Source organism: Marmota flaviventris, chromosome 1 (genome assembly GCF_047511675.1).
Source record: "Marmota flaviventris isolate mMarFla1 chromosome 1, mMarFla1.hap1, whole genome shotgun sequence".
Lineage (NCBI taxonomy): Eukaryota > Metazoa > Chordata > Mammalia > Rodentia > Sciuridae > Marmota > Marmota flaviventris.
This window is the reverse complement of record NC_092498.1, coordinates 164870050-164890225: the sequence shown is the minus strand read 5'-3', so window position 1 is coordinate 164890225 and position 20176 is coordinate 164870050. Positions and strand designations below refer to the sequence as shown.

At 58.0% G+C, this 20176-nt stretch overlaps 2 protein-coding genes across 4 annotated transcripts in view; one reads left to right on the top strand and one right to left on the bottom strand.

Annotated features, from left to right (window-relative positions):
- Nucleotides 1-380: 380 nt before the first annotated feature.
- Nt5dc2 (5'-nucleotidase domain containing 2) lies at nt 381-9799 on the top strand. The gene is made up of 14 exons (XM_027947819.2): nt 381-679; nt 4979-5163; nt 5366-5440; nt 5708-5763; nt 5848-5941; nt 6134-6262; nt 6372-6432; nt 6509-6611; nt 6697-6798; nt 7028-7109; nt 8899-8985; nt 9068-9208; nt 9288-9352; nt 9435-9799. The coding sequence occupies exons 1-14, from the start codon at nt 448-450 to the stop codon at nt 9694-9696; spliced, it is 1674 nt and encodes a 557-aa protein (XP_027803620.1). The 5' UTR covers nt 381-447; the 3' UTR covers nt 9697-9799.
- The window catches only part of Stab1 (stabilin 1), a 28687-nt gene continuing 18181 nt past the window's right edge, over nt 9671-20176 (bottom strand). Inside the window, exons 36-69 of one of the 3 annotated variants that reach the window (XR_011708997.1) lie at nt 19836-19892; nt 19432-19515; nt 18498-18693; nt 18285-18380; nt 18158-18203; nt 17988-18064; nt 17681-17806; nt 17420-17493; nt 17217-17291; nt 16841-16963; nt 16484-16531; nt 16213-16290; nt 15972-16118; nt 15410-15556; nt 15233-15292; nt 14212-14388; nt 14043-14129; nt 13795-13944; nt 13639-13695; nt 13349-13550; nt 12608-12757; nt 12417-12521; nt 12142-12249; nt 11863-12056; nt 11626-11770; nt 11411-11544; nt 11163-11328; nt 10974-11083; nt 10768-10887; nt 10536-10685; nt 10359-10463; nt 10132-10278; nt 9948-10060; nt 9671-9866 (exon numbers count right to left, since the gene is read on the bottom strand). Coding sequence is in view for 2 of the 3 variants with exons in the window: in XM_027947833.2 (XP_027803634.1) it covers nt 9810-9866; nt 9948-10064; nt 10132-10278; nt 10359-10463; nt 10536-10685; nt 10768-10887; nt 10974-11083; nt 11163-11328; nt 11411-11544; nt 11626-11770; nt 11863-12056; nt 12142-12249; nt 12417-12521; nt 12608-12757; nt 13349-13550; nt 13639-13695; nt 13795-13944; nt 14043-14129; nt 14212-14388; nt 15233-15292; nt 15410-15556; nt 15972-16118; nt 16213-16290; nt 16484-16531; nt 16841-16963; nt 17217-17291; nt 17420-17493; nt 17681-17806; nt 17988-18064; nt 18158-18203; nt 18285-18380; nt 18498-18693; nt 19432-19515; nt 19836-19892 (3915 nt within the window). In the remaining variant the exon portion in view is untranslated. Of the gene's footprint in view, nt 9867-9947; nt 10065-10131; nt 10279-10358; nt 10464-10535; nt 10686-10767; nt 10888-10973; nt 11084-11162; nt 11329-11410; nt 11545-11625; nt 11771-11862; nt 12057-12141; nt 12250-12416; nt 12522-12607; nt 12758-13348; nt 13551-13638; nt 13696-13794; nt 13945-14042; nt 14130-14211; nt 14389-15232; nt 15293-15409; nt 15557-15971; nt 16119-16212; nt 16291-16483; nt 16532-16840; nt 16964-17216; nt 17292-17419; nt 17494-17680; nt 17807-17987; nt 18065-18157; nt 18204-18284; nt 18381-18497; nt 18694-19431; nt 19516-19835; nt 19893-20176 lie in introns of those variants that run through there. The other 2 variants (XM_027947833.2, XM_071618647.1) reach the window with 2 other exon arrangements.

Here is a 20176-nt window from a genome sequence, read left to right as displayed (position 1 = left end):
AGGAGGCGCTGGGGTCAGAAGGACCCAGAGGCCGGGGGAAAGGAACGGAGAACCCGGGAGCAAGCGTAAACTCGCGCGCGCCTGCCTTTTCCCCTCCGCGCCTCGGCGGTCCGGAGCCTCGAGGGGATGGCGGGTCTTAGGCTCTTGGACTTCCCAGGCAGGGGACAGGAGAAGGAGCCGCCATCGCCGCGGTGGCGACCGAAGGGGGGCGCAAAGCCCTCGGCCGCGCGGGAGAGTTGGGGGAGGGGGTCGCGGGCCCGCCCCGCCCCGTCCCGTCGCCTCCCGCCCCCTGTGCCCAGTGGCGCGCCCATTGGCCAGTCGGGCTCCGCGCGCCGCGCCCATTGGCCCGCAGCCGTGAGGAGCACGCGGCCACCGTGGCGGGCGCGCAGTCGGAGGGCGACTGGCTGGCCGACGGGCGGAGGGCAGCCCGGCCGGCGCGCAGGGGGCATGGCGGGTGTGGGGCTGCGGGCGGTCGCTCGGTGCGGGCTGCTGTGCGGAAGCCACGGCGGGCGGCGAGCCGCCTCCTCCTCACCCTCCTGCCCTGGCTGCGGCCCGCCGGGTCCTGGCCCTCACTGCCCGGGAGCCCCACGCTCTGCGCCCTCTCCGGCGCCGGCCGGCGGCACCGAGCTCAGCGAGCACCTGTGGGCTCGTTACCAGGACATGCGGAGACTGGTGCACGGTGGGTGAGCCCGGGTGAACCGAGTGCTGGGGTCGCCTCCAGCGCTGTGGACTGTCGGGGCGCCGGGGCGCAGCCCTCGAGCCTTCCCGGGCACAGCTCCTTGCTTCTGCGCCCGGTGGGGTTTGGCGGGGACCCAGACCTAATGGGCTTTTCAATAGAGGCTTCGGCCAGATGGCCCGGGGGAGGGTGGGGGGTTTATTCCCCAGCTCTATCTGCAGGGGTTTGGAGCACCTGGAGCGGCTGCCCGCAAGTGCGGTCCCCGGGTCTTGCTGCAGGGAACCGCTACCGGGAGTGCTCCCAATCCCTTGTTCTCCGTCGACCCTTAGTTGGGGTGGGAGTATTGAGGACAAAGCCTGCGAGTAGCGCTCGCCCAATAAGCTCCTGGCGACCTCCCGACCTAAGCTGATACGGGCTGGACTTTCCAGGCACCTTTTGGTTTGGTGCTGGAGGTCAGGCCCGCTCTCAGCAAGGGCCGGGAAGGTATTGGGGAAACAGTTCAAGTCCCCACAGTCGCCTGGAATCCTGAGGAGTTGCTACAGTTGGCCAAGCTGCACAGGCACTTTCCCTCTCCCTCTGTGAAATGGACTGATGAGACTGGAGGGCCCCTCTCAGGGCAGGCTGGGGCCACCAGTGAGAATGCAGGACATATGTCCACTGCTCTGGGTGGGTCACTATCCAGCCTCTGCAGCAAACAGATGTGGTTCAGGCTAGTGGCTCTATCACTGTCCAGCTGGGTGGCCTTCAGTAAGCCTCAACCTCTAAGACCTTCAGTTTTCTCAGATACAGACAACCCTGGGTCTCTGACATAGTGTTGTGGTGACTTGGAAAGAACCAAGCCAAGAAGGGGCAGGGGAGCTTCCGGAGGAACCCCCAAGGGTGAGATGGCTTTCATTGTCTGGTGAGACAAAGTGGCCCTGTCTGGAGTGTTCCAACTGTCTGGACAGGGATTTCTAGTCCAGCCTTGTGGATACCTGGAGAGTGATCCAAACTTATTCTCTTGACAAGCTGAAGACAGAATGGTTAGGCCCTCTGTGGAGTGGTGGTTCTGAAGCCCTGGTGGTCTAAGACTGACTCTATCTCTGTGGACTGGCATGCCAGAGTGTTGTTTAAGAAGTCTTTGTCCTGTACCTAGAGAAGACCCTCTGAGTGGCCTCCAAGACAGAGGAGGAAAGAAGGGGATCTCCTGGGCACTGCCCTCCAGGACCCACCTGTATTTTCCTATCCTTATGTCCCCCTAAGTTCCTCTTGTTCAAGGTCACTGCCACTCACGTCATGGTGAACACCAGAATAAGCCAAGTTCGTGCCTCGGGGTCCTGATCCTAACCCATTCTGACTGGGTCTTCTGGGGCAGTCTCTGGGCATTCAGTATACCTTGGACATAACACCTGTGGGCAGACTTTGCCAGGAGGGGCTGGGGATGTAGCTCAGTTTGTAGAGTGCACCACAAACAAACAAAAATCTCTGCCAGGGATCCAGGCCGAAGACTAGCCCCTACCCTGAAAGCAGAGACCATCTCCTCCCCACCCGTCCTCAATGTGTTGACCCTGGAAGGCTAGGCTAAGGGGAAGAGTGATTAAGGCAGGTGGTGCAGCCTGAGTGCACATCTCAACTCTGTTGCCTGCTGCTGGGTGGTTGAAGCAAGTGACTTCACCTCCTTGAAGCTCAGTTTTTTCCTCCAGACCAACTGCTTCATAGAGTTGGAGTGAGGATTGAACAAGATGGGCCCCTAAGGTAGCCACAAGCCTGTCCCAGGGCTACCAGGGGGGAATTGGCTTCAGAATCTGGAACCTTGGGCAGGTGAGGGAGCTGGGGTCGAAGGAAGAGAAAGGAGGGTAAAGACTGAAGAGTGAAACCATAAACTTGGCAGGCTAGTGCTAGTGGGTTAGATCCTCTCCTGGCCCTACCTGTCACTGCAGCCCTGTGGAAGAGGGTTTTCTCAGACCAGAGATGAGGTGAGGGGTCAGGCTCTATGAGCTGCTTCCCCATCCTGCTTTGTCCCTGGGAGAATTTTCTGCCCCTGGAAACATCCCCAAGGGCAGAGGTGAAAGCCAGAATCCCAGTGATACCAGGTGAGGGGCGTCTCAGCAGCAGCTCTCAAGGGCTACAGTCAACTGTGTCTCATGCATATCCAAGTGGAGTGTCCTGTCCACACTTGGATCTTCGGAGCAACTGCTCTGTGCTGGCCTGGGGCCTCCAGAGGAACCAGCCACACCTGTTTCCACACCCACACCCTGCACTTGACTGCAAAAGAAGGGTTGGGGAGTGGAGCTCTGTGTTCCAAAGGGGCCTCCAAGGCAAATGCTCTGGGCATCCGAGTACATCAGTGAGATGTCTGCCTCTTTAGTGCACCAGCTACCTGCTGGGCTACTGTGGGACCAGGGGTTTCTGTTTTATAATTAGGACTGATTGTGGCTGAGACAGTTTTTCTGGGGCCTTGGACCTGAGGCATTTTCTGGGAGGCATTACCCTGTGCATCTGGGTGATGCTCCCCTTTCCCTACAACTCCTCCTCTTAGAGAGATGTAGGGAAATTGAAGACATGAAGCTCGGGGCCTCAGGGGGCACTGAATCCTGCCTGTGCGTAGGTATAGAGCAAGAATGCCACACAGTTGATACAGTTTTTATTTCCCCTTTAGAGACAACAGGCCCAAGGGCTGAGGTGACATTCCTGAAGTCACAGCCAGGGTGGGGGTGCTGATCTGGTCCAGCTGACCTCAGAGCCCATGCCCTTTCCATCATATGCCTTTTCTCCAGCCAACGTTCCCATTGTACAGATGGGGAGGCCAAGGCATGTGAGCTTGGGACCCTGGAGCCTACCCCACACGGCGTCACCCCTGATGTGGGCCTGAGAGCCATCTTCAGTTCCTTGAGAGCAGCCGGAGGCTTGGGGTGACCATGGCCACATCCCCAGAAAGGAGCAGCCTGGATAATGGCCCAGAACCCAACATTGCACGTCCCGCCTGTCGTAATTAGCAATGTTCCCTGGCTAGAGGGCTAGAGCCAGGGAATGTCATTATGTGAGCTGGCAGGCAGCTGAAATCCGATTAGAGGGGCCTTGTTCCCTGGGCTGTGACAGGTGCTCAGGAGTGGGTAGTAGGAGCAGCAGAAGGGCTCCCCACCCATTAATGTTCTGGGCAAGGTGGAAAGAGCATCCATGACTTCAGCCCCCTCATCATGCCAAGACAGCTGGGTCATGCCCACTTGGGTGGAGTCTTCAGTCCCCACATGCCGCCCCTCGCTGATACCTCTTAGGACGTGGGAGATGCGACCAGCAGATAGCTGAGAAGGGCAGAGGGACTAACAGTGGTGTTCATGATCAGGTTTTAGACAGTGGCAGGATTGGCACTGGAGACCATTCTGAGAGCTCTTCTGGGGCCAGACTGAGGGGTGGAGTCAATGCCTGCCTGCTGGGTGCTACCCAGCTTACAGCATGTCTGGCGGGGGCTTAGTGGTGAGAGCCAGGAAGAGGAACAGGCTCAGTATACCTGGTGGGCTGCAGGTGATGGTGTAACCACAGGGAAGGAGCTCCAACTGTGAGCTCAGCCCACTGCCAGCTCTACCTGTTTTAGTTAGCTTTTGCTTCTCTGTGGCCAAAATACCTGATGAGAACAATTTAGGTGCTGGGCATGGTGGTGCACACCTGTAATCCCAGAGAGTAATGAGGCAAGAGGATGGTGAGTTCAAAGCCGGCCTCAGCAATTTAGCGAGGCCCTAAGAGATTTAGGAGTCCCTGTCTCAGAATAAAATATAGAAAGGGCTGGGGTTGTGGCCCAGTGGTTAAGCACCCTTGAGTTCAATCCCTAGTATCAAAAAATCCCTAGTATCAAAACTTAGAGGAGGAAAAGTTTATTGGGGGCTCACCATTTCAGAGGTGAAGCAGAGCATCATGGCAGAAGGGCATGGTGGAGGGAAGCTGCTCAGGGCTTGGTGGTCAGGAAGCAGGGGGAGGGGAGGGGGCCGCAGGAAGGCGCACTCTTCCAGGGTAACACCTCCTCCAGCCACGCCCCGCCTGTCTGCGGTTACCATGGACTGATTAGGTTACAGCTCTCATAATCTGATCATTTCACTTCTGAATATTGCTGCATTAATAGAGCACACCTCATCTCCAAACCTGAACGCTGCCTTACCCCAAGTACAGGATCTGGGCAATTGCTTTCTCTCTGAGCCTCAGTCTGACCATCTGGATCACTGGGCATCTCTGGAATGTTTCATGAAGCTTAAGGGGCTGAGTGCTCAAAAAGTACCCAGGAGCCTTTTGCCACTGCCACAATCGTCATTTCCCTGTGTCTCCTTCCTCTAGACCTCCTGCCTCCTGAGGTCTGCAGCCTCCTGAACCCAGCAGCCATTTATGCCAACAATGAGATCAGCCTGCGTGATGTCGAGGTCTATGGCTTTGACTATGACTACACACTGGCCCAGTATGCAGACGCACTGCACCCTGAAATCTTCAATGCCGCTCGGGACATCCTGATTGAGCACTACAAGGTGAGACTAGCCAGGCAGGAGCCCCTGCTCAGGCCCTGGAGGCCAGCACAGCCCACCTTGACCTAAGCCCCAGGGTGGATCATGGGGCTCCCTGGGTTCCCTGGGCAGGTGGATGGATGGATGGATCCCCAAGTGGCCACTCAGCCAACAGGGCTGGCAGTGCTACGGGCTTAGGCCTGGTCTATGTTTGTTTGCCCACCAGTACCCAGAGGGGATTCGGAAGTATGACTACAACCCCAGCTTTGCCATCCGTGGCCTCCACTATGACATTCAGAAGGTGAGTGGCTGGATGCTGACCTCTTGGTTCCTCCTGAGTAAATGGGCCCTGAGCCTGCTTCCTTGGCCATGCTCTTAGTGGAGGGTCTCCGTATCTGTCCACCCCCTTGACCTCAAAGCTACAACTTCCTTTTGGTAATGTACCTGATCTCCTTGGTACCATCCAATGGAGGCTTGGACATGGGGTTTAGAAGAGGCTGGCCAAGTCCAATGGCAAAACCACCTTCTTACCACTGGTCCCACCCCTGCCCACACTGGGTGCCCTCAGAGCCTTCTGATGAAGATTGATGCCTTCCATTACGTCCAGTTGGGAACAGCCTACAGGTTAGTTCTGACTCTGCCCTCTTCCCACCCCTACCCTGTGCTGCCACCTGGGCCTGGAGTGATGGTATCTGTACCCTGGTTCAGGGGCCTCCAGCCTGTGCCAGATGAGGAGGTGATCGACCTATATGGAGGCACCCAGCACATCCCACTGTACCAGATGAGCGGTTTCTACGGCAAGGTATTCCCTCCACCTTCTGTGACCCAAAGCAGCCCAGGTCGGTGAGCTTGCTATAGATACCAGCTCCAGTGGCCAGCTTTCATCCACAGACCATGCCCTTTCCCAGAGACCTGAGGCAGATTTGGAGGCCTTAGTCTCCAATGCTGGAGGTGGGGGGCCAGAGGAATAGCTGAGATGTGGTCCCCTCCCCAGGGCCCCTCCATCAAGCAGTTCATGGACATCTTCTCACTGCCAGAGATGGCACTGCTGTCCTGTGTGGTAGACCACTTCCTGAGCCATGGCCTGGAGTTTGACCAAACACACCTCTACAAGGACGTGACGGTGAGCATGCTGGCCTGCCCCTCAGGTGGCAGGAAGGTGAAGTCCAGCTGTAACAGGGCAGGCTCTCCCCAGCCCCCCGCTGTGCCCTCACTGTCCCCCCTCCCCCCAGGATGCTATTCGAGATGTGCACGTGAAGGGCCTCATGTACCAGTGGATTGAGCGAGACATGGGTAAGGGTGAATGGTAACCTGGCTGGCCTGCTTGAGCAGGGTGGCCAGGCCCTCACAGACCCTTCTTCCCCCTCAGAGAAGTACATCCTGAGAGGGGACGAAACGTTCGCAGTGCTGAGCCGCCTGGTGGCCCATGGGAAACAGCTGTTCCTCATCACCAACAGTCCTTTCAGCTTTGTGTGAGTCCAGCCCCGCTGTGGGGGTGTTGGGGGGCAGACACAGTGCCACCCTCAGACCTCCTGCAGCCGCACCACCTCTGCACAGGGACAAGGGGATGCGGCACATGGTGGGTCCCGACTGGCGCCAGCTCTTCGACGTGGTGATCGTCCAGGCAGACAAACCCAGCTTTTTCACTGACCGGCGCAAGTATGGGCCTAGCAGGGGGCAGTAGAGTAGGGGAAGAGGTGGGGGGATCCCATCGCAATGAGGGGACTGAGGCCCAAAGCTAGATTGGCCTTTACTCAGTGCCCTTGGGGTGAGGATGCCTCCTTACCTGCATGTGGCCTGAGTGGATGGGTCTACAGAGAGGAGAGTGGGAGGTACCCAGCCCTGGCCCTACCACAGATGGAAATCAAGCCCTTCACCCTCACCCCAGGCCTTTCCGAAAACTTGATGAGACAGGCTCGCTCCACTGGGACCGGATCACCCGCCTGGAAAAGGGAAAGATCTACCGGCAGGTGAGGACCATCTGGGGTCGGAGCAGCAGCTGGTGTGAGAGCAGGGGACAGGTTCTAACCAAGGACACAAGCTGTTCAGAGGCCGACTCTGAAGACGCACACAGCCCCGAGCAGCTCAGCCACTTCGGTGTGGCCAGCGGCTGCCAGGGCTGGGCAGTGTGGAAGGAGCTCTTGGCCTCTGGGTCCTGGTGCCCGGGTTTGAGTTCCAGCTCCACTCGGCCACGAGGGAGACTTGCCTCATCACCTCTGTGCCTTACTTTCCTCATTTCTAAAAGATTGTAATGCTGTATTTGAATGTGGCACAAAGCCCTGTGATCACCAAGTACCCCATGAGTGGCACTGTGACTAGTTGAGACTGAGCTGTCTGCTGCAGGCAGAACCAGCCTGGTGGGAGCCCCTGAGCCTGGCCAGTGGAGGCAGCTCATAAGAAATCTGGGGAGACCCCCTTCCTATCTGAACAGAAAGAAAAGAGCAGCCAGGATGGGGTATTGGATGCCTGAGCAGGAGGTGATTAAGGCATTTGGCCCTGGCTGGAATGTGGAAATCCTGGCTGAGCTGGTCCTCTTAGGAGTGGGGGTTCCAAGGGCTGTGATGAAGCCGGCAGTCGGCCAGGGGAGCAGTGTTGAGTTGCTGGGGCCTGGCCTACAGGCTGGACTTGCACGCTTGTGTACTGTTCAGCTTCCTGCCCTCCTCCACCCCAGCTCTCCCTGACCCATCGGGCTTATCCCCTCAGCTTTAAGGGTGAGGCTGTACCATGTCCTGCATCTGGCTGTGACCTAGGAGGACAAGCACCTGTGTGGCTACCAGACATATCTTTTTTCAGAGGCAAGAGAGGGTTACTGGGGATTGAATTCAGGGGCACTTGACCACTGAGCCACTCTCCAGCCCTATTTTGTATTTTACTTGGAGTCAGGGTCTCACTAAGTTGCTTAGCACCTCGCTTTTGCTAAGGCTGGCTTTGAACTCTCGATCCTCCTAAGCTGCTGCGATTACAGGTCTGCGCCACTGCACCGGGCCAAGGCATTTCTTTGTGCCTGACATTCTGAGGTTTCCTAATGCTGTGTACATTGGATGCTTGGTCCTCGCCCTCAGCCCCTTTTCTCTGCCTCCTCTTCATCTCCTGCCCCTCAAGATTCTCTCTTGGTCCAGAGGCACGTCCTCAGTGATCTCCTGCTCGTGTGTCTTCTTCAGTAGGTCCAATTAAGTTCCTCCATGACCACCTGTCCCCCCCACTGCCCACCCCTCTGAGGTCCATGGATGCAGACCTCCTGGGTGTGAGCTTCTGCCCCAGGTGGCACCAACTCTGGCCCCTCTGTTTCTGCCTCCCCTGGAGCTTCTTCCCTAGTTTGGGGCCTGGCTGTTTCCAACTTTCCCCAGCTTTGGAGCAGGCAAAGCAGATGGCCTGCCAGTGAGCTCTGCCATTGGTCCACTGGGTCCCTCTGGGCTGAGGCCGCCAGCAAAGACTCTAGAATCCTTTGCTTTAGGGCGTGGGTCCTTCCCTGTGGTTCTTTTCTCACAAACAAGGGCTTGATCCTTAGCCGGGGTGGGTGAGAGGCCACAGAGAGGGAGGCCCTTGCGGCCTGGGGCACTGTGCCAGGCCTATGGGAGCCCTTCCTGGGGCAGGCCGACCCTCCTGCAGTACTGCGAGGCCGCGGGAAAGGGCAGCCCTGTATCCGGCTGGACTTGGCTGCCTCTGGGGATTTGAGAGGGCTGCTGGGGGACAAGACCTGGTGCTGGCAGCCCGGGGGAGCAACGTTGGCTCAGCAGCGTCCCTCTGCACCCCGCCCAGGGAAACCTGTTTGACTTCCTGCGCCTGACGGAATGGCGTGGCCCCCGCGTGCTCTACTTTGGAGACCACCTCTACAGTGACCTAGCGGTGAGGGGGGCAGGGCTACGTCCCAGGGGGCGGGGGAGTCCTCCTAGCTGGCACTGAGGCCAGTCCCACTGCCCAACCCCAGGATCTCATGCTGCGGCACGGCTGGCGCACGGGCGCCATCATCCCTGAGCTGGAGCGCGAGATCCGCATCATCAACACCGAGCAGTACATGCACTCGCTGACCTGGCAGCAGGCGCTCACGGGGCTGCTAGAGCGCATGCAGGTGCATGGGCAGCCCAGGTGGCCCCTGGGAGGGCCAGGTTGCAGCTTCCTGGGCACCCACATCATATTGTCTGTCCCAGACCTACCAGGATGCAGAGTCTCGGCAGGTGCTGGCCGCCTGGATGAAGGAGCGGCAAGAGCTAAGGTGAGCAGGGCGGGACCGGGGCTGGGGCTGGCTGGCCTGGCATAGCTGATGCCCACCCGTCAAGTTCTCCCCTCCCCCCCAGGTGCATTACCAAGGCCCTATTCAATGCTCAGTTTGGGAGCATCTTCCGCACCTTCCACAACCCCACCTACTTCTCCAGGCGCCTTGTGCGCTTCTCCGACCTCTACATGGCCTCCCTGAGCTGCCTGCTCAACTACCGTGTGGACTTCACCTTCTACCCCCGCCGCACACCTCTGCAGCACGAGGCACCGCTCTGGATGGACCAGCTTTGCACTGGATGCATGAAAACACCCTTCCTAGGTGACATGGCCCACATCCGCTGAGGGCATTTTTATTGCAGGACAGACCCCTAATCCTCCCAGTCCCATCCACTCTGGGCATCCAGCCAGACAAGCAATAAAGGTGCCTCCTGCCTCCGCGTGCCCATCTCGGCCTTTCACTTGACTGCCAGGATCCTCTGGGTGTCGGGGAAGTCATCTTCCAGGAGCGAATCCTGAGAGAGGGAGGCTGTCTGGTGGCTGCCAAGACTAGGCCCCAAGCCCACTTCCATGGCCCCCTCCCTCCCTCCACTCACATCAAAGGGCTCACAAAAGGCATCATGATTGCCAAACACAGGGTTGGGGACAGACACCAGGGTGGGGCTGTTCACTTCTTGCCATGGGGAGAAGTCGTCACCAGCATCATCTTCTGCCTGGGAGATGAGAGGTAAGTGATGGAACAAGACCAAAGGACACTGCCGCGGCAGCCCCCAGCCTTACCTGGAAAGCAGAGAAGCCAAAGCCTGTGGGCTTGCCCCGAGCACGGAGGTAGAGCACGCCGGCCACCAGGCTGATCAGTGTTCCAGCAGCAACCACTGCCCCGACACCCGCTGCCACCGGTGGGGCTTCTGGTGCCAGCACTGCTCCCTGCAACCAAGGAGAGCATCAAGGACTGGGCCAAAGCTGTGCCATCCTTGCAGCTCCGCCCTCCCCTTCCTGGTACTCACAGGCTGAGGGGGTGCTAGAAGGGGGCTGGCCAGAGCATGGATGATGCCATTGAAGGCCATGATGTCCCATATGATGACACGGCCAACCAAAACTGCCCCTGGGGCCTGCAGGGAGACCAGAGTCAAGCCTCGCAGGTGAGTGAGGGTTGGATCCAGCATGGTAGGGGCCAGACTCACCACAGGGGCCCAAGAATTGTTGCCAGGGCCTGTGTCACTAATGACGAGGCTGACGCCCGAGTGGGCAGGGAGCAGGGTCCTCTGGCTGGCATTGGTGCTCAGGAAGGTGGCATTGGAAGCATGCAGCTCCAGGTCTGGACCACTCAGTGTCTGTAGACAGAGCAAGACCTATTGGGCTGTGCCAGCCACAGGGAGCAAACAGCCTGTGCTGTGCACAGGGACCTGCTCTTACCATGTTGTCCACAAAACCTTCGTTGACAGGGACGAAGAGTGTCTTATAGGTGAGCTCATCATCCAGGAAGCGCAGGAAGTCAAAACCCTTCTGGGTGGCATTGGCATAGCTCAGTAGCATCTGGGAGGGTGGGAAGTTGGCTATAGGCAGGCTCCTTCCACAGGGATCCCAACTGCCCACACCCCTGAGGCTGGCCCCCTGCACACCCCGTAGAAGGTGGAGAAGTTGGCAGTGGCAGCCAGGACATCAAGCAGCTTCCCATTGCATATGCTAATCCCATCACCTACAAAGCCGGCCTTACATTGGCAAGACACATCTGCAAGAAAGGCAGGTCAGTGGCTCCGTGGATGGGCAGGAAGGGGCAGAGCAGGGCGCGGGGCTTGGGGTGGGTGTACCTTGCTCACGGTAGCAGTAGGCATCCCAGCGCTCTGAGAGGTTCTTGCGGACGCCTAGGCTGACTACACCCACCCGACCATCACCACAGTCGGCGGCAGGGAAGACGACAGGGTGGGCAGCAGAGCCATTGGCCAGCCAGCCCATAAGACACAGGTGGAAGCCCAACTGTAGCGGCAGGAGGGGACGCTAAGACCCAAGGCCCAACTTGGGCCCTCAGGCTTAGCTCCAACCCCTGAGCCCCACATACCTGCTGGGCAGCAGAGAGTTGAGAGAGAGAAGCAAGGACAGCTCCCTGGTCCCCACAGGCTGCCTCAGCCTCTGAGAAGTTCAGGCCATAAGGGCCGCTGGTGGCCTGGAGGTGGAAGACACCTGCCTGCTTTTCTGCAAGAGGGAAGGTGCATGGTCAGCTGGCTCCAGCTCAGGGATAAAGCAGGGTGCTAGGAGGAGGGCAGTGGGACACACCCTGAAAATGTAGGTCAGTGCACACAGCATCTGTGTGGCAGGGTGACGGGTGACCCAAACAGCGGTCCACAGGCGGCGCAGCTTCCTCCAGACACTGCAGTCCGTCGCCCACATAGCCTGCATGGCACTCACAGCGACGTGTGTTCTGGGGTTAGACAACATAGATGTCCTTCAGAGACGGTGGGAGTGAACAGTGGGGCCTCTGCCCCCGATTTCTTGGCTCCCACCCCTGCTTACTGGGCCAGTGTTGAGACAGTCGGCATGCTCACTGCAGCCTCCACGGTGGCCATCTGCACAGGGATTGCGGGCCCGACAGCTCCAACCATCACCCTCATAGTCGGGCAGGCAGACACAGGTGACCACTGTGCCCACCTGGCTGCAGTTGGCATGTTCGTTGCAGCCACCATGCCCATCCTGGCACAGGTCTGCCACTGGGAGGCAGGGAGAAAGGAGTTGAACCAGGTGCCTGGGGGTAATGGGGACATCCCCCCTGCACCTCCTCAGCCAGCTGCTTACCTGTGCACACACGGCCGTCGCCTTCATAGCCTAGACTGCACTCACAGCTGTTGCCCGCACGGCACATGGCCTGGGATGCACAGGGTGGAGTACACACAGGCTGCAGCTCTGTCCCCCAGGGCCCATCCCCATATGACCAGGTCAGTAGCTGCCCTCTTGGCCTCCACCTGTCCCACCCATCTTCAGTGCCTCCACCTGAGTGTGCAGTTGCCATATGCACCTGTGTGTGCAGGTGGGTACAAGTGCAGGGAGACACAAGCATGAGGGCCACTCACCCAGCTGCACCTCACAGTGTGGCCCAGTCCAGCCTTCATCACAGAAGCAGGAGCCAGAGCCTCCCAGGCCCTCATCACAGCGGCCATGGGAGGTGCAGCTGCAGGCTGGAGAGAGGAACAAGCAGGATGATGAAGGTTGGCACACTGGCCAAGGGATCAGGGCAGGGCAGGGCAGAGCAGGGATGGCCCACCTTGGCATTGGGGTCCAAAAAAACCCGGGGTGCACAGTTCACAGGCTGTCCCTGTAAAACCTGAATGGCATCTACACCGCCCACTGCCACTCATGCCGTCTAGGCACACGCCATGACCATTACAGGGGCTTCTGGGGCTGCCGGGACAAGCTAGAGGAAGGGGTGGGAGAAGAGTGGTGAGTCCAAGGGCTCTCATCAGAGCACTCACCCATGCAGCCCAGCCCTACCATCTGTCCCCCACCCTGTAGCAACCAAGACTCATCAACACCAATCCACTCACATCCCCACACTGCTGCAAACCTTCTAGGTGCCTGGAGAACATCCAGACCCTTTAACACTCCCCACCAGGTCCTGTGCCCTCTACACACCACCCCCACTTTTTTTGTTTGTTTGTTTGTTTGTTTGTTTTTGGTACTCAGGATTGGACTCAGGGCACTTAACCACTGAGCCACATCCACAGCCCTTTTTATATTTTGAGACAGGGTCTTGCTGAAGCTGGCTTTGAACTCCCAATCTTCCTGCCTCAGCCTCCTGAGCTGCTAGGATTGTGGGTGTGGGCCACCAGGCCCTGCTCATGCCACCTCTTTGAGCATTCCCTCTAGTGAAATCTCTTGGGATCCAGACCTCCCCTACCCTGGAGCACAGCAATAACCTTCCCAGGGATAGTGACCAGAGTCTTGCCCTTGGCTCTCTCAAGGGCTGGAGGAGCCAGACCAGTGTCTATAAGCTCAAGGCACATACCTTGGCACTCGCTGCCATAGTGACCAGGGCAACAGCTGGGTACCCACGTGGTGGTGACACAGTTGCGGTGGCAGCCCCTGCTCTTGCCTTGGGGATGGCTCCAGAAGCTGGGCCGCACCCAGATGTTGCCAAGTGCCAGGGAATGCAGGGAAGGGCTCGACCATAATTTTGCGTAGTAGCGCCAGCAGGTCTCAGGGCTGCCCTGGGCCAAGAAGAGTCGGGCCACAGACAGTCTGAACTTAGTGGTCCCTGTTCCCTGCCCATTCCCCAATTGGCCCTTAGCCCCTTACCTGCTCCCTCGAGCCCTCAGGACAGGGTGGCTCCAGGCCACAGATGCTGCAAGTCTTCTGGAAGGGATGAAGGCCAATACCACAGGTGAGGTGGATACACAAAACAGGTAGGCCTGAGCCCCTGCCCATCCACCTCTGGTCTGTGGCATCCCTCACCAGTCGTAGTGGCCGGGTTTCAAAGCGATCACAGCGGGCACCAAGACCAGGTGGCTCTAGTAGCTGGTCAATGCCATAGGCCAGGCCACCTTCAAAGGGCATATGCCGCTGCACAATGCGGGCATCATCCTCACCCACCATGAGCTCACCCTGCAGGGGGAGGATGTGGAGCACATGGACATCACAGGGGTACTGCAACCCCTCGGTCCCTCCTGCTTCCCCCATCCAAATCCCCTTCCCAGACTCACAGGCCGAGCACGACTGCAGGAGAAGGAGATGGGGGTCCCATGCATGGTTCGGAGTGAACCAAGGTTGGGCATGTCAGATGCCAAGGCCTGGACAAATGGAGCCACAGTTGAAGCTGGGCAGGCAGGATGAGCTGCAGCAGTGGGAACTGAGCTCTGAAGCTGTACCCACCTCAACATTGCGGATCACATGGCCCCGCAGAATAGCTGCCAACTTATCACGGTGGTCCTCATGGTATAACCAGGCCTGCCGATCAGGAGGCAGGGCTTGCAGGGCAGAATCTGTGGGCCACAGCATTGTGAGGGGCCTGTGGGACACATCTCGAAGCATGGGCAGGAGGCCGGCTACCTGGTGAGTCAGAGCAGAAGTGTGGCTGCCACAGACTGGTAGAGGTAGAGACAGGGGGCTAGATCACAAAGACTAGGAATGGGTTCCAGAGACCCAGGCCAGGTAGCCTTCCCACTAGCCACCCTAGGCTGCAGCCATCCCAGGTTGAGAGTCCAAGACCCCAGTCGATGCCTGAAATCGGGGATTGTACAGAATCCTATGTACATTGCTTTTTCCTAAACATATGAGATAGTTTAATTTGTAAACTAGCCTCAGTAAGACATTAGCAATAGAATAATTGTTACACTGTAATAAGTTCTTTAAAATTTGTGAGTTGTTCTGGGTGTGGTGGTGCACCCCTGTAATCCTGGCGGCTCAGGAGGCTGAGGCAGGAGGATCTTGAGTTCAAAGCCAGTCTCAGCAACTCAGCGAGGTGCTAAGCAACTCTGTGAGACCCCATCTCTAAATAAAATACAACAAAGGACTGGGGATGTGGATCAGTGGCTAAATGCCCCTAGGTTCAAACCCTAGTACCAAACAATCAAAAAACTTGAATTTTTATTTCTGAGATTTTTCCATTTAATATTTTTAGACTGCATTTGCCCATAGTCAACTGAAAATGCCCAAAGTGAAACCACAAACGGGGACACTACATGTAGTCACACTTGCAGGCACCCTGAGTGTGCACACTTCTCAAGTCTGCAGGCTCACAAGCACAGATGGGTCCGTACTGGAAAGCCCCTGCACACAGGTGTGTTCTGTGCACAAGGCACTTCTAGCAGCCCTTGTCCTTCTTAGGGGAAGGGAAGCGCACACACTGTTGCACACATACACACATTGACAGGCACGCACACACATGAAGTACCGTCATAAGGTGGCTGAAGATCTTGTAACCAAAGCTCTCAGCAGCGTCGGTGACATTTCTCTGCAGAAAGGCGCTCATGAGCAGCTGGTCAGGAGGATGCAAGGATCCCAGCCACTCCCCCAGCCCCCCACCCCTGCCTCTGAGTCTTCCAGGTCCCAGCCTGGCGCTCAGGCCTACCAGAGGGCTCGGGATCGGGGTGGCATCAGGCTCCCAGTGTAGTACTTCTGGCGGAAGCAGCACGCGGTCGATGAAGTGCAGGATGCCGTTCACTGCTTCGTGGTCGCTGCTTACTACACGCGCGAAGTCGTTGAGGTATACGCTGCCCTGGGGGTGGGGCAGATTGCATGGGGGCGGGCCTGGGGTTAACAGGGTGCTCTGGAGCTGGGGGTGGGGCAAGTCCCCCGCTGAGTCTTGGGTTTGGGACTGAGGCCGAAGGTGGGCGGGGCTAGGGGTGGAGTCAAGGCCGGGTGCTGGGCTCCAGACCCTTAGAGGCAAATGCCAAAGACATTTGGAGTGGAAGAGCAGCACTAAGCCCTGTTAGGATCCAAAGTACTGGGGCTGAAAACAGGCTCATGGGAGAGTGTGGGCAAGAACTGGGCTGGGCTAATCTCCCTCTCTTTGAAGTGCCCACTGGCTGGGTGTTAAGCAAAGGGCATCAGGGCATAGGCCCTGGCTTGAAAGGGGCCAATCTTGAACCTAGGGGTCAACCCTGTAGGGGGAGGGATGAAATGGGGCTCACCTCCCTCTCGCTGAAGCGCAGGGTGTGCCCAGAGAGTGCTGTGGCATAGCCCTGGTCCAGCAGCTCCTGGGTGTGAAGCTGCTGGCAGCCAACCACGTGGTAGCGGAACACAAGCTGGCGATTTGCACGAATCCGAGCCAGCTCATTCTAGAATAGAGTCGGGAGGGTGGGAGGAGCCGTATTTCCACCTCTGCCCACCTAGTACTCATCCCTCCCTGGACTCACTCCTGGGCCAGCATACTTGCGACAGGTTGGTCATTAGATCTGCTTGTGGAACGAAGACTGTGAAAGGCCCGTTTCCCTTGAGCTCCGTGTATTCCTGGGGAGGTGGAGGGGGAGGGCAGCTTGAATGGAAGAGTAGCAACTTGGGACCAATCTGGGGCTTCCACAAATCTCGTGGGAGACTTGACCTCTGAGAGGCCAGACCAACTAAATCCCTGACCACATGGGAACATTGAAGCCCAGAGACAGGTGGTACCTGCAGGTCACAGAGGCCCAAGCTGGTTACTCACCAGGAGATGGCGGCTGAAGAATGAGGCATGCTTGTCCCGAAAGAGCTCCTGAGGGAGCGAGGATCAGTTCAGATTTAGGGTGGCCCCCATTCAGGGCCTGGTGCCTGCCCCAGCACCTGCAGCCCAAGGTCTGGCCAAGGCAGAAATGAAAGGAAAGCCAGGGGAGTGGGATCTGAGCTGGGGTCAGAATCAGTTTCATGTGTCATAGCTGAGACGAGACCCAAGAGGAGACAGGGGCAGGGACAGGGTCTGGTCAAGGCCATGATTAGGATCCAATCCAGGGTCTAAGCCAAGATTGTATTTCAGGTCCATGGGGCATGTCAAGATGAGGTCAAGGTCAGATTTGAGCATCATTACCAGGCCGAGGCGGGCACGGCAGGTGAAGCCATCTCCCACAGTGTGGATTCTGTTACAGGTGCATGTCCTCTGGCCATCGCCTGTGCTTTTGCATGTGGCATAAGGGCTGCAGCCTCCATTGTTCTGTGGCAGGAATAGGAAAGGGAGGCATCAGTGTCTTCCTAGACTCCTCAGTCACCCACAGCTCTAGAGAAGAGGCCATGAAGTTCCCTGTCCAATTCCCAAAGCCCTATTTCCAACCAATGAGCCAAATTGGAGCTTGGGGAAAGGTGATCCACCCTACAGAGACTCGGGGGACCCTTCTGGGTGTGAGGAGGACTGCTTTCTGTCTCAGACCCCTCTTCTCCCTGTGAAATGTGTTAACATGGAGCCTGACCTGGGAGCAGGGGTCCAGAAGATCACAGGTCCGGATGCCATCTCCACTGTAACCCTCGCGACAGCTGCAGGAGACCTGTCCCAAAGCCTGATCAGTGAGGCTGCCTGGGGGCAAGAGCTGGCCTGTGCCCTGGATGAAAGGGTCACCCCCTCCCCAGGCCTTATGGGGGAATGCACAGCCCAGGCCCCGCCCAGCATGCTGACCTGCTGGGGACCTGTGGGGATGCATTCGGCATGAATGTGACAGCCCCCATTGCGGATAAGACAGCTGTTAATTTCTAGGGGAAAAGACACTGGAATGAGGGGTGGTGCTGACCCCTCCTTCATCTGTCCATCAGGTGCTCAGCTCCTTGCCTCTCTGGGTCCCACACAGTGCATGCCCTTCAATTCTTCCTAGTTGGCCTCAAACTGCTGACTTCAGAGCCCTGGCCCCACAAGCATGCAGGTTGGGAGTCTCAGCCTCACCCTGACACAGCTCCCCATCGCCTGTGTAGCCATCCTGGCAGGTGCACGTCCGCTGCCCAGGTGCCACCTTGGTGCAGTTGGCGTGGGGGGAGCAGCCCCCATGGCCATTGGCACAGGGGTCCACCTCTAGGGGTAGATGGTTCCAGAAGGTTGAGAGGAGCAGGCATGGGACAGGGGTGGAGCAGGAGAAAAGAAAAATGTCAGAGACGGGTAAGATCTGAGATGGGACAGTGATGGCAGGGGGCTCTGTGGGGACCACCACCCCCAGCATTTCAGAGAGGGGCCCAGGGCACACATGTGGCTGGACCTGAGCAATAGCTGCCATTGCCCGAGTAGCCCGCAGCGCAGACGCAGGTCGGGGATCCAGTGGAGTTCTGTATGCAGCTGGGAGAGGTGGCCATGGCTCAGCCTCTGCCCAGCCCCTGCTCCGACCCAATTCCCACCCCCTCACCCCCTGTCCCAGGTTAGGTAACTCACTTGGCGTTGGGATCGCACTTCTTGGGGCACTGAGGGCCAACAATTTCTGGGGGCAGGAGGAAGGTTCTGGTCATTCAGACAGGAACTGCCTCTCCAATGTCCCTACACCCCTTGGGGACCCACTCACTCTGGTCGCAGCGGAGGCCTTGCCAGCCCACATTACAGACACAGCTTCCGTCCCCTTGCAGCCCCTCCTGGCACATCCCGTGGGCACAGTCACACACTAGGAGAGGGATGAGAGAGGACAGGAGTTATCCGGTGTCTCCATCCTGCTCCTGCCAGGGTCCCCAACCCACTCTCCTCTCCCAGGTGCCCAGCACCCTGCCCCTCCCATCCTCACCTCCAGTGCAGGAGGGCCCGTAGCGGCCCAGCTCGCACATCTCGCAGGCGGTTCCGTGGAAGCCCTCGTGACAGCGGCACTCCCCATTGCCCAGGAGCCTGTCCTGGCACTGCCCGTGGCCTGAGCACACACCACCCAGACCCCCTGGGCATGGCTCGCACAGTGTCCCAAAGAAGCCGGGGCAGCAGTCGGGCACCTGCAAGGGTCAGGGAACAGGAAGGAAATGGGGAGGGAGGGAGGGAGGGAGATGGCGAGTACAGGCCAGATGTCATGGGGAAGGGAAAGGTGGGGGGGCATGTTGGGGCCACAGGCCCACACAGTACAGCAACTGGGACCAAAGACTGGGTTGTGGGCAGATCAGAGCTGAAAGGGGCATGAGAGCTTCTTCTACAGCACCCCCTGGCGGGGGCAGGATGGAGATTCAAGCAGGGGAGGACTGCACCTGGGTCCCACAATGAGAAGCGAAGCCCTGCCTCTGCTAGGGTGGGGTTGGCAGGGGCAGCTCAGGGTTGAGCCTCTTTCTCCCTCTCCCCATCTCCATACCTCAGAAAGATGGACGCAGTAATAAACACTAGCCTCTGACTTTGGACATCTCTCCCTTTCCTTTCCTCAAGTCACTCTTGCTTCAAGGGCCTCATCCTAGACCCAGCCCTTTTTTTTTCTTTTCTTTTCTTTTTGTGGTACCAGAGACTGAACCTGTGGCTTTTAACTACTGAGCCACATCCCCAGCCCTTTTTATATTTTATTTAGAGACAGGGTCTCATTAACTTGCTGAGGCTGGCTTTGAACTTGCCATCCTCCTGCCTCGGCCTCCTGAGCAGCACCACCATGCCTGGCTTCTGCCTCTGCTCTTGAAATCCAGTCCCTGGTTTCTCCCCTGGGTCCCCGTTCCCACTGTCCAAAGGCTTGGGGTGGGGGGAACTTCAGGACAAACCTGAATCTTCTTGACACATGTGTAAGAACAGCCCCGGGAGAAGGAGAAGCCTGATCTGTAGACACAGCTCTTCCTGGGTGTGTCCTGAAAGTGGGGACAGGCAGGAGGGGTGAGGACAGTGAATGAGGAGACAGATAATTGGATTTCAGGGATCTGAGTAGGTGAGACAGACAGCCCAGCAGGGGAGTAGAAGAAGCAAAAGGGACCAAGGAGATAGATATGGGGTGGGGAGGGGTGGGGCCACAGGATTGAGGCCTCAAGAAGCAGGACTGCACAAGGCTGCCCAGCAGGCCAGGCTGGGCCACAGGGCTTCCACCAGGAAGGCTGGCTGCTGTCAATCCAGGTCCCCACACATGGGCTGAGGACAACAAAGCAGGGGCAGAGCTGCGCCAAGCCCATCCCACCTGCAGCTGGAAGCCCCGAGTACAGCGGAACTTCCCGGTACAGTTTATGCATTTCTCCTGCAGGGAGGAAGAGTGGGGTGTCAGTTGGTCCAGAGTGGGACCCCCAAATGTACCACCTTTCCTCCAGGGCCAGCTGACCAAGTGTCCCTCCCTGTCAGCCAGGCCAATTTTTCATTTCTTGCAGTACCAGGGACTAAATCCAGGGATGCTCTACCCCTGAGCTACAGCAAGTCTCACTATGTTTCCCAAGTTGGACTCCAACTTGGGATCCTCCTGCCTCAGCCTCCCAAGTAACTGGGATTACAGGTGTGAGCCACTGTACCCATTCACCCCCTACTCTT

Bases quoted from the DNA above. Each gene is read 5' to 3' on its own strand.
- Nt5dc2 (XM_027947819.2), top strand. From the start codon at position 448: ATGGCGGGTGTGGGGCTGCGGGCGGTCGCTCGGTGCGGGCTGCTGTGC. The intron at 5,441-5,707 runs GTGAGTGGCTGG...GGGTGCCCTCAG, and splicing joins TCCACTATGACATTCAGAAG to AGCCTTCTGATGAAGATTGA. The intron at 9,209-9,287 runs GTGCATGGGCAG...TGTCTGTCCCAG, and splicing joins GGCTGCTAGAGCGCATGCAG to ACCTACCAGGATGCAGAGTC.